This window comes from Merops nubicus, unplaced genomic scaffold (genome assembly GCF_000691845.1).
Source record: "Merops nubicus isolate BGI_N331 unplaced genomic scaffold, ASM69184v1 scaffold35773, whole genome shotgun sequence".
Classification (NCBI taxonomy): domain Eukaryota; kingdom Metazoa; phylum Chordata; class Aves; order Coraciiformes; family Meropidae; genus Merops; species Merops nubicus.
Window position 1 is genome coordinate 24,183 of NW_008598853.1, and position 11,427 is coordinate 35,609.

General features: G+C 35.8%; 1 protein-coding gene across 1 annotated transcript in view; it reads left to right on the forward strand.

Moving 5' to 3' along the window:
- CEP120 (centrosomal protein 120kDa) overlaps window positions 1–11,207 on the forward strand; it is a 34,564-nt gene extending 23,357 nt beyond the window's left edge. The window contains exons 18-20 of the mRNA XM_008937203.1: window positions 41–139; window positions 10,121–10,266; window positions 10,967–11,207. Coding sequence (XP_008935451.1) covers window positions 41–139; window positions 10,121–10,266; window positions 10,967–11,207 — 486 coding nt within the window. The remainder of the gene's footprint in view (window positions 1–40; window positions 140–10,120; window positions 10,267–10,966) is intronic.
- Window positions 11,208–11,427: the final 220 nt, after the last annotated feature.

Genomic DNA, 11,427 nt, shown 5'->3' on the forward strand with positions numbered 1-11,427 from the left:
CTGTTATTGCTTCAGCTGATATGATTTTAATTGCTTTTAGGTTGAACTTGAAAGAAAGTTAGAAACAGCTACCAAGACAAAGCTCCATTTCAAACAACAATGGACAAAGGTTTTGAAAGAACTTGCAAAGTTAAAACAGGTATGCAGGTTTTCTTGTGCTTTCTGAGTCAAACAAGTTAATGTACTGTGGGAAGCTACTTATTACTGTTAACTACTGGCAGTTTTCATTTTTATTAGTGTTTGTCTTCAAAAATTTAAAGCTCTGAGCTGTGTTTTTTTTCAAAAATAACAAAAGCAAAATCAGTTTGATGTTGAACTCAGGAAAACAAAGGCTTAGGTCTGCATAAGATGATGATTCACATAGCTAAAACTAGACATGATTTAGAAAAAAGTTTTATTAATTTAATTCCCACTAATGCTTGGTTAGCACTTCCAAAGAAAATCTTTTATTCCTGTCCCAACTATCTTCATCAGTTATGGACCTAACCGTTTTGCATTTTAAATGTAAAATGAATGAGTAAAGATAAATAAATCTTAGCTTTTAGAAACAGTGGTTTAAGGTTTGATGAATGCTATCAAATAAACTTACAGAAAATGTAAACTGAAAATGAAATTTTTTGTGCTTTTGGAGATCCCAATCTCGTAGTAATGTGTATGCTTTTTTCCTGCTGTATTTTAACAGAGTTGGTGAGTGTACATACATCTATATAGTCATACACATCTGACTTGAAAATACTATGTTGAAATTTGCAGGAATAGCAGGTAGTGAATCTGTATAGCTGCTGTTTTTGTTGTCACCTGTCTTTCATGAATGACAGTCAACATTGGCTAAACAGTATATGTAAGAATAGCAAGGATTTCCTTTGGCTTTGACAAACAAGTAAAGCATTGATCCCTGTTGCTGAACAAACCTTGGAATAGACATAAAACTTCAGAATTCATCATTCGTTAAGTTTATTTCCTATATTTTTCCTTCTTGAAGAAAAGTGGCTTGGGTTGTTTGGCTTGTTTAAGGATTACAGTTCCTACTTAATTCCTACTGCTATGCTATTCAGTTTTTGGAGAGTAAGAAGCTAACCCCACCCTCTCCTAATGGATAACTAACTTTTTTTAATCTCCACTTCTCTTTGAAGAATGTGAATGTGCTGTATAATCACTGTTAATGATTAAACAGTCATCTCTTTTTGCTGTCTTGAAATGGATCCTTTATTGCTTAGTGATAAAAGGAGTCATGAATACTGATCTGCAATTTCTGAAATATCTATGCTTGACAAGATGATAGAAGGATGAATATAAATCTTAACTATCTGATAAAGTTTTCTTCAGCAGCCATGAAGTGTCCAGGCTATTTTTTTCTTACTGCAATATTTTGTAATTCCTGTGGGATAAAAGAGAAGACTGTTGTTTGCCAAATCAACTCTAGTATATATTACTGCCAGGCTTTTTATTATAAATTTCAGCACCATAGACCTGACAATCTGACTTTTAACATCTAGATGGTTTCAGCTGACCCTCTCACTGGAAGTCTGAAACATGGAATAAGTGAATTATGCTATCTAAAACTTTATTTTACCACAGAACAAACCCTTTTGAAATTGTTTCTTGTAGTTTTTATAGTCCTGTGCTTCATCATATATTTAGCCTATCGGTAAAGGATTTAAAGGGCTTTAAAGAGCCAAATAAAAGTTGAACCAGAGCTGATCAAAAAACATTTACTGTGTTTTAAGTATAAATTTGGAAACTGTTGCTTCAGAAATTCTAGATTTGCTTTAGTTTAGATGATTTGTGCAATTGTGCATATTTTGACCAATTTATTGTTTGAATTGGATTAGTACCATGTTAATTTTGCATTGCCTCTGGTGAATAGCCACAGGGCTGTAATCTGTGCCAGTAATTTGTCACACCAAAGCTCTCTAGAGAACTATACAAAACATTTGTGTAGTGAGGATTAGACACTGAAAGCCATATCTTAGATTGTTAATAAATGTTAATGACAAAACCCAGCTGGTAAGTCTTGGAAATGAGATCTAATGCTTTGTGCCCATTGCCAAAAAAATGTTTAAACAGAGATTTCCATTACTCAAAGGTGACCTTGTACAGTCAATCTGTGAATTAAAGAAGCATAACCTACAGGCTAAGCATTTAGTAAAATGCTTTTATGATTTGCAACCATAAAAGTCAATGTTTCCTTAATTAAAAAGTTTCCTCTTACTTTGGAACTAGTTCTTAGCATACATCTGTGGTTTTATATTTTGCAGAATATGAGATATGCAGTACATAGAAAATGCACTAAACCTCTCAATGTCTAGGATTTTGAATGCTAAACACAGTGCCAGTGGTAACCAAAAATAGATCTGAAGTACATGAGGACACATGCATGATGCTTACCTGTGCTTAACAAAATACAGAAGTTAGTTGAATTTAAACTCAGTTTGTGAAGCTGAGTGAATGTAGAATTCAGCCAGCTTACATCCCTCCTTTTTACTCAGTGCAAGTCTATATTAATACTTCATTTTTTACACCCCTGTTCAGCTTTAGGAAGACAAAAATGTCAATGTTAGCTACATACCTATGCACTCGGGTAGACTGTAATTTCCAGATGCTTCCAAAACTGTCTTTTGGATTTTTCTGACTGGGGGTTCTCAATACCACACAAATGAGTCTTCTGTAGTTTTTATGTGTGAGCATTATTTCTGAGAGCAACCAACTCACTTACACAAAATTGCATACATACTTACAGAGATCTTAGATGCTAAATTCAGTACCTGTCTGAGTGCAGGAAACAGTGTACCAAAACAAAAATCAAAGCTGGCAGAAATATAATCTTCAGCAGTTGATACATCTCTTATCATCTAGAAAACCAAAAAATGTACATGCATACATGATTCAGTGTATGAGAATACACTGAAGAAAATACTGGAGAATACACTGGAGAAATATTTTTTCTTAAGTCTTTTAATGTGTTTGTGCCCTACAGATCTGTTAAATCCAGCACTGATGCCTTTAAGACAACACAGACTATATTGGCTGGCTGACATTCACTCTGTCTTGTCCAGTGTCTTGCTTATCCACTCAGTAATTAATTTGATTAATTTATAAGTAATTTAGCCAAGGATGGGATGTAAATCTTTGGGTTTTTTTAAAAAAAGGCACAAAAACCCTAGTTGGCAGTCCAAGTCTTGGTTAAAAACTGTGTCTTGAAACCATCCAGGCCCTCCTACAAACTTGTCAGCTCTGGGTTATTTTCAGAAAACTTTACTTGAGTTCCTTAGCTTCAGTTGTAAGTTTTTCCCACAGACTTGCATGGTATGTGTGAGTGGGGGAGTGAATAGTGGCTGCTATTTAGCCATTGTTTAGTCTAGTGTATGTATGTTTACATCTCCCTTTTGGATTTATAGGCAGCTATGGCAAAATAAAGATTGCGCGTTCTTGATCGAAGAGCCTCTTGACTAGGGCACCTGGCAGAATACAGGGGTTCTTGTATGATAATTGAGATGTTGAGGATTTTTTATTACTGGTTAATTTTTATTTAAAGCTGATATTCCTGCAGTACCATAGGTTTCAAAACATGATTGAGTTCCCACCATGTGAGCTTGTAAGACAGTATTCCATGTCTCAAGCACTACGCTAGGGATGAAAACTAATGAAGAAAAGTAGTAAAACATTGAAAAAATTATCTGATAACTAGCATATGGCTTTGGTTGAGTTAGAATTTTGTTGAGGAGGATGGCAAATTATTAAATTAATAAGACAAAGGGATATTGGTGCTAAGTTTTACTGTGGTGGGTAAAAGGAAAGAAAATGAGCAAAAGCAATAGCATGCATAGCAGTACTAAGTAAGTAGTGGAGAATGTACCTGGGCTAACTAAGAGCATATTGCAAAAGTAATTCTCAGTAGTTTGCACACGGTGCTCTTAGTTCATCTATGCCTGCCTCACTGTCACTGTGGCTGATGATAATTCAATGGTGATGCAAGAGTAAAGCTTCCAAGTGTTCTGAGTTTCTAGTGGGTCTTAGCTTCCATCCACAAAGTTGTCTTTTGTCCAGCAGCTGAGGATTTGAGTGTTCACTCTCCTGCAATTTCAAAAATGAAAAATTCTAGATGTTCAAAATTTAAAATGCTAATAGAATCATAGAATCCTTTAGGTTGGAAGGGACCTCCAAGATCATCACGTCCAACCATTGAGCCAATAGGGCTCTAAAGTCCTCTGCTAAAACAGATCAGAATCTGTCATGACTGGAAGGGACCACAAGGATCACCCAGTTCCAACCCCTCTGCCATGAGCAGGGACACCTCCCACTAGATCAGGCTGCCCAGAGCCTCATCCAGCCTGGCCTTAAAGACCCCCAGGGATGGGGCCTCAACCACCTCCCTGGTACTTAGGCTTAAAACAGTCTGTCTGGCTACAGTAAACAACTGGGAATAAATCCAAAGTGTTCCTTATTGCAGGGTATGTGATAGCATATTCCCTCTGGAAATGTAATGTATGTCAGGAAGTCTTAACTGAGAATTTTAAGCATGTATGTATAAACTGTGTGCATTGGAGTACACTTTAAAAATACTTCGTATTCAATTATAAGTTAGTTTTTAAGTATAAGCAGAATAAAATGAAGATGTTACATATGGATTTTGAAATCCTGGACTTTGCTTTATTGGTACCACAAATGTGCAGAAGTGTTTTATTAATATTAGGGGGTTTTGATTTTGAAGATCTCACAGCAAATTCTGCTATATTTCAAGTACCTCTATGCAGTAGAGTTCAATTCCTTCTCTGGTTTAAAAAAATACTGCTTGTTGCCCATTGGACTATGGATTGTTAAACTGATGGAAGTAGTGGATTTAATACATGCATGCCTCTGATAAAGTGGCACCAGTTTCATCACTGATGAGTAAGGATTCCTTCCTTCTCTCTCACAGTAACAAAAGACAGTCTTTCTATGGCCCCTCATCATAACAAAATTGTATACAAATTCAAAATCGGTACCCCTCACTTCGTATCAAACAACCGCTGTAAATTCTTTACCATCTTCTTGTACTGATGGATTACTAGGAAGTGGGTTTCTGTTGCTCTTCTGTGAATGGTATACATAGAGCATGTTTGCTCTTATGCACCCCACAAATTGTTGTGACAGACTTTTAAAGGAGCCAAAGCCTAATGTTGGGAAAGACATTTCAAAGTCAGAGTACTAAGAGCGTACCTTAAATTACACACGGGATCCATCATAAATGAATCTGTAGAATCCCTTCTCACTCGCTTGCATGTCTTTTTTTAAAGTTGGACTGACTCAAACTGAATGCTAGAGAAATCTTGCCTCAGAAGATGTTGATTTTTTTTTTATCTTATTTGATGTTACTGTCCTTAAATGTCATTATTCAAGGTCTTAGCATGGCATGCTTCAGAAATTCTTGACTTTCACTCTTGCAGTCATCTTTTCCCTTACCCCTCTCAAACAAGGAAATGCCAAGTGTCTGTCATATTTACATCACAATTGTATTAGTAATCCAATTAAATTTCTAATCACATTTATATGAAAGGAAGTCCATCCAACAGTAATTTGGAGACAAAATGCACTGGTATGTATTTTTTCTCCACTACTGAGAAAAGAACAGTAGTTTCTGTATACAGACTTACTTCCCTACAAATATAGAGATACTATCCTGAGCAACAAGCATGCTCACTAGTGACACTGATTGTAAATTTTTTACATAGAAGTTTCTAGAGAAAAAAAGAAAACAAAAACAAAACAAAACAAAAATATAAATGAACAAAGGACTCTTCAGGGATGCCTTGGTTTTCCTACATCTCTCCTTGGAACCTTTTGCATCATTCTCTTTTGTCCTTTCCTTGGTTTTATTAAACATTACTAAAGACTTTTCTTAAGGGAAAAAAAACGCTATGGTTCTGAAACTAACTGGTTTGGTGAGGGCATAAAGGACCAAGATGTTAAAAGAGTCCTTGTGATCAATGTTAAAGAATTAGGAATGTTGTATTTTATTCCTGGTCTGATGGAGCTTCAGACTTTGTTCTATTAATCTTCAGTATATTTACTTTGTCTAATGTATAGTTTTCCTTTGAGTTTGTTTAAAATGCCTTCTTTGCTGTCAGGTTGCCATTGTGAGCATGTTGCTGAACAGCAGAAACCTCTGGGTCACTGAACTTTCCTGCCTCAAATAGTAACATATCAACTTGTCACAAAGTTTGTAGCCCTACATGCTTCTTGTGGCCACCACACAGTTATGTCTTTCTGCTGAAGCAGCAACTGTAGGAGCACTATCAAAATCTTTCTTTATAGACCTAGTAATATTCCACATAGTGAATGACTGGTTTAGAATACTTCTATTCAGTGTAACAACAGCTATTTAATTGTTTGTATGTATTATGGCTCTCAAAATCTGTTTCATTAGTAGACAGGGATGTCCTTTTCTGCTGGTGTGTTAAGTCTTGCTGTGCTAGTGCTAAGTGCTACCCTGTTTAGCATTAGTTTTCCAGTGTTAGTTTTCGGGTGATGTTTGCCCAACACCTTCAAAAAAATCCTGTCGAATTGCTGAGGTACACAAATTTAACTGACTTAAATTAATATTTAGTTCAGAGCAGAATTAATTGTTTCAGCCACCATCTGCAACAAAGGTAATCATGTCTACAAATTAGCACAGGCAGAAAGGCTAGAGAAGTTGATAATGGCAGTCAGAAGTCCTCTTTTGTGTTAAAGATTATTTTTACATTATCTAAGAGGAACATGCCAGCCTCATTCTCCACAGTAATGGTTTTTTTCCACCCTGCAGATTGAGGCAGTTTGCTTCTGAATTGCACTTCTGTAAGTCATATGTGGCTTCCAAGACTCTTAGAACTGTTAGATAATGTCAACAGGAAAACCAGGTTGTACCAGACAAATTAAAACCAGAACTTGGATATACAAACTGTACTGTATCTACTACAGGAATATGTATAGCAAGTTTCTTAATACTCATCTAATCAGGAAAAGTAGCTAGGCACCAGACTGAATTACTGGATTTTCTACTTCTTTGGACAGACCAGTGGAGATTTCTAGACTTATTCTACATGCAAATGGCACAGCTCCTCTTCTGAGGCAAAATAGAGCATTTCAAAAGAGATTTAACATAAGTGAAATTTCAAGTCTCATGTTTGCCGTCAGGTAATAGTATCAATTTTTTTTGTCCTGAAATGTAGCAATATCTTAACTTGCTTCACTTTGAAAAGGTTTAAACTTAGGATATCAAATGAGAGCACCAAGAATAATGATAGTCTCAAAAAGAAATATTAGCCTGTCATCATGCTTCTAGATTCTGGGTAACTGAGATAATCAGATTTGCAGTCCTTTTATTTACTGGTACTATAACTTAAGTTGTACTAGTTTTATATTAGCCTATTTGATACTAGATGATGCTCAGCATTTTGTGTTGCCTATATTTAGCAGAGCAAACAACTCAAACTATCAAAATGGTTAAGATAATTCCTTCTCATAGCCCATAGTATTTGTGGTCTTGATGCTGCTGTCTATCCAGATATTTTGAAACCAGAGAATACCACAAGGTTATTTTCTGAGACTATAGGAAAAAAATGACCCTCTTTCTTTTCTTTAAATCCTTCAACAAGTAATGATTGATCTGTAGCATTTTTTAAAATACAAATGTCCACTTTAGTTCAAAATGTTCTGTGATGAAGAATCATAGCCTGTTTTGGGTTGGAAGGGACCTTCAGGATTGTCTAATTGAAACCCCCAACAGGTATCAATCTAGTCCATGCAGAGACCATCAGTAGGATGCACTAGATTTAGAAACCCAGTGTGAGTATTTTTGACTATTCCACAGCTGCCTTCAGTCAATTGGTTAGGTATATCATGAGCAAGTGATTGCATTCAGGCTGTCACATTTAATAAACATCAGTGAAAGTATTCTTAATTTATCTGCTTCCTTTTCAAACTAATTCATATTTTTGTCTCCATAATATCCTTCTCTCTCACTTCCATTTTTTCCCTGCTGAATAATTTTCTGTCAGCACCAAACTGATTATTCCAGAATTACTTCCTTGTGAGTATATCAAAGAATAAGTTCTTGTCGAGTCTAATGTTATCTTCATGTTAATGTGGAAATGATCAATCATCATCCTTTCTTTCTTTGACAGCTTAGTTTTGTGTTTGGTTGTAGGTGGTTTCTTTGGTGTGCTTTTTTGTTGGGTTTGTTTGTGGTTTGTTGTTTTTGTTTTTTGTTTTTTCTTCCTGGTGTACTCATACATCCTGTTTCGGTTTTTGTTCCATTTTAACCAATTTGGCCACTAAAAAAGTAAATCTTACTCGTAATTCCTATAAATTCCTACAGCTTCTGTTTAAAAACAAGAATAAAAAGTGGAGGAATTGTTATTCCAGTGATGTCAATACCAATTCTAGTGATGGATTTCACCGCCAGCTAGTCTTGCAAATTTGTTTGAATATCCCTAGAACTCCTGAAAACTCTTGGATAAGTATCATCTGACTGTGGTGACTTGTTAATATTTGCTGTATGTATTTGTACAGTCCTGTTCTAAAATGTATTCTACTTCAGTCTGAGACACTTCTTCAAACCTATCACACATAAAAAAGGATACCTCTTACATAGGAATGTTCTTCTGAAATGAACTCTTGATGGGGAAGGATGGACTATGTCCTTATCTTTGCTGAGTCCTCTTTTATGGTTCATGTATTTGTCAGCTGTAGACTCTTTGGCAGGATTCCTGCTTCTGGTTTTATTGTTAGGATCTTCTCTTTAACAACTTGTTCTTCAGGCTTTCTGGCCTGTCTTACTGCAGTTATAACATTTAATTTGCCTGGCTAGTGCTTTGGACTTAGCACATATGTAACCCTAAAATACTTTATACTATGATTTCTTGTTAAGTACTTATCTGTTGCATTGCTGGTTCACATTAACAATTAGACTCTTTCTTTATACCAATTCCTTGTGAAATTCAGATTTTCTTATTACTTATTGATCATCAACAGGGAATGCTTAAGATGCTGGGAATGGAGATTCAGGAAACTGCCTGACTAAACTCTTTGAAATACCATGTTGAGTCTATAATGTATACACTCACATGTAACAAATGAAATTATCCTTTTTTCCCTCTAGAATAAATATAAAACTGATTTTATTAAGAATAAAAAAATTCTGATGAAAGCCACGTTAAAATTGCAAAGGTAACCCCACACTTCACAGTATGTCTATATCCAGGACGTTTGTGTAACCTCCTGCCGTATTTTTTAACTACAGGAAGAAATGCCACTTTCTCAAGTCTTCTGCCTCATTCAGAGTTTAAGTGTGGCTGTACTGAATTAGTGCACAAGATCATATGGAAAATAACTGGGAGAAAAACAAGTGGGGAGAGGACCGTGCTTCTCCTTAAGACACTTAGAGGTCACCAAGTGATAGTGGACTCAAGCCTTGGTTATGTTACAGTGTCTGTATAATGTTTAAAAAAAACCAAACCAGCTTTTCAAATGGATAGACTAATTGGATTAAATCCACAGAAACAGTTGTCTGATGTTTTGCATAGAACTGTGAAAGGAAGTCTTGCCAAGGTTTTGTTTTCAAGGCTCATTTTTTAACCATAAATTGCAGTTTTAAAAATTACTTCTCAAAGCTTTGACACTAGCCGCTATGGGGCTGTTGGTCAAAGTTTATTGCAGCTATTTAACATTTTTCTGATTTCTGTTTCTCAAAAAGCTACAATTTAAAATAGCACATATTGAAGGAATAAATCTCAGTATCTTGAAGTTCCACAAGTCTAACTTTTCTGTTTACCACCTTAAGCCAGAGTTTCCAAAAGCATTTGTTACATTTTTGCTATTTGTTATTGGGAAGGCATCTGCTTTAGTGATCCAGCCTGGACAGGTTTACTGCAATTGTGATAGTCACCGCATTACTGCGTTATGGGTGTCAACAGCTAGAACATTCTGTCTAGCTCCTGTGTTTCTAATACTGCTGGAGACTTAATCATCATGACTTCATTCCTTAAGTTTTGCGCATGTCACTGTAGTTAGCACTTAGAGTGACTACTAGTGACTTATAGTGACTATTGTAGTAGTCACACAGTCAACTGAGTTATGTCTTCGCCTCTTTTCACGTTAGCTTCAACAAGAAAATGCATTGGCTTACCTTAAAAAACAGCAACAGGAGCTGGAGCACATGAGGTTGCGCTACTTGGCAGCAGAAGAAAAAGAACTGGGGAAGAGAGACCGACAAGAGCTGGAAGATATCAGAAATGAACTTAACAGGTATAAAAGCATTTGTAAAAATCTGCCTTCCACCCCCCCTCCCCCCCCTACCCCTGCCCTTTTCTTGCCATCTGCCTCCAGACAGAAGTTTTGGTTAAATGAAGATTATAATTGGCTGTCAGTCTAATGAAAGAACACAGTTTAGTGTTCCTTAGGTAAATATTGCACATTTCTAAAATGCAACAGTACTACAGTATAGAAAATCTGTGTTGAAGGCCACTGTACACTGTTTTTTGTTATGGTCATAGGTGCACAACACCAGGCTCTTTCCAGCTTTAAACCCTTAGTTCTAAGGATAACTGCTGCATTAAGAAACGAAAGTGGCACATACTGTTCATATCCTGAATACATGAAAATTTCAAATATGCCAGATGTCCTCCAAAAACTGTCTGCAGTAATTCTGTATGTTGAATCGCTTTGAGTGTTGTTTGCGTTATAAAAATAGGAGGCATAGTAGCAAGTATTGTAGTTGCATATGGATATAGAAATGGTATTGTTAGAATTTAAGCTTTATACTAACACTTCTTTTACTTGCAATTATTCTTCCCTAGAGAGAGGATATTTCATTACCTCCTAACAGGTTTTGTTCTTTTGCAAAGTACTTCAGTAGATAAGTAACCTAAAGACTTAGTGTTGAAAACAGTCATAGCGGTTTTTAATATGGTTCATCCTCTGATTCTCTCCATCTTATCAACATCAGGCTGAAGCAACAAGAAGAAGAGAGAAAGCAATTGCAAGATGTTAGAGATAATTCTGCTGGTAGAGCGGATAGTCTTCATTCTAGAAAATTAAATGAGAGCATGGATGATTATCTCTCTCGTCTGATAGAAGAGAGGGATACCCTGCTGAGAACAGGAGTGTATAATCATGAAGATCATATTGTAAGTGAACTTGATCGTCAAATCAGAGAAGCTATTACAAAAAGGAACGTCACTAAATGAAAGCGTACAAAAACTTGTTAAAGAGACAAAATTTGAACAGAGTGATCTTTATACACCTGTACTACTTTGCAAAATATGTAAGGTCATACTTAATTTTGCACACTATTGTTAGCTCTTTTTGAAGTCAGTGTAAATATTTGCAGTGTGAACTTAAGCACAACTGTAAGTTTTATGGGGATGGTAATGTTTTTATACTTGTGTGTGTATATATGTGTAAATA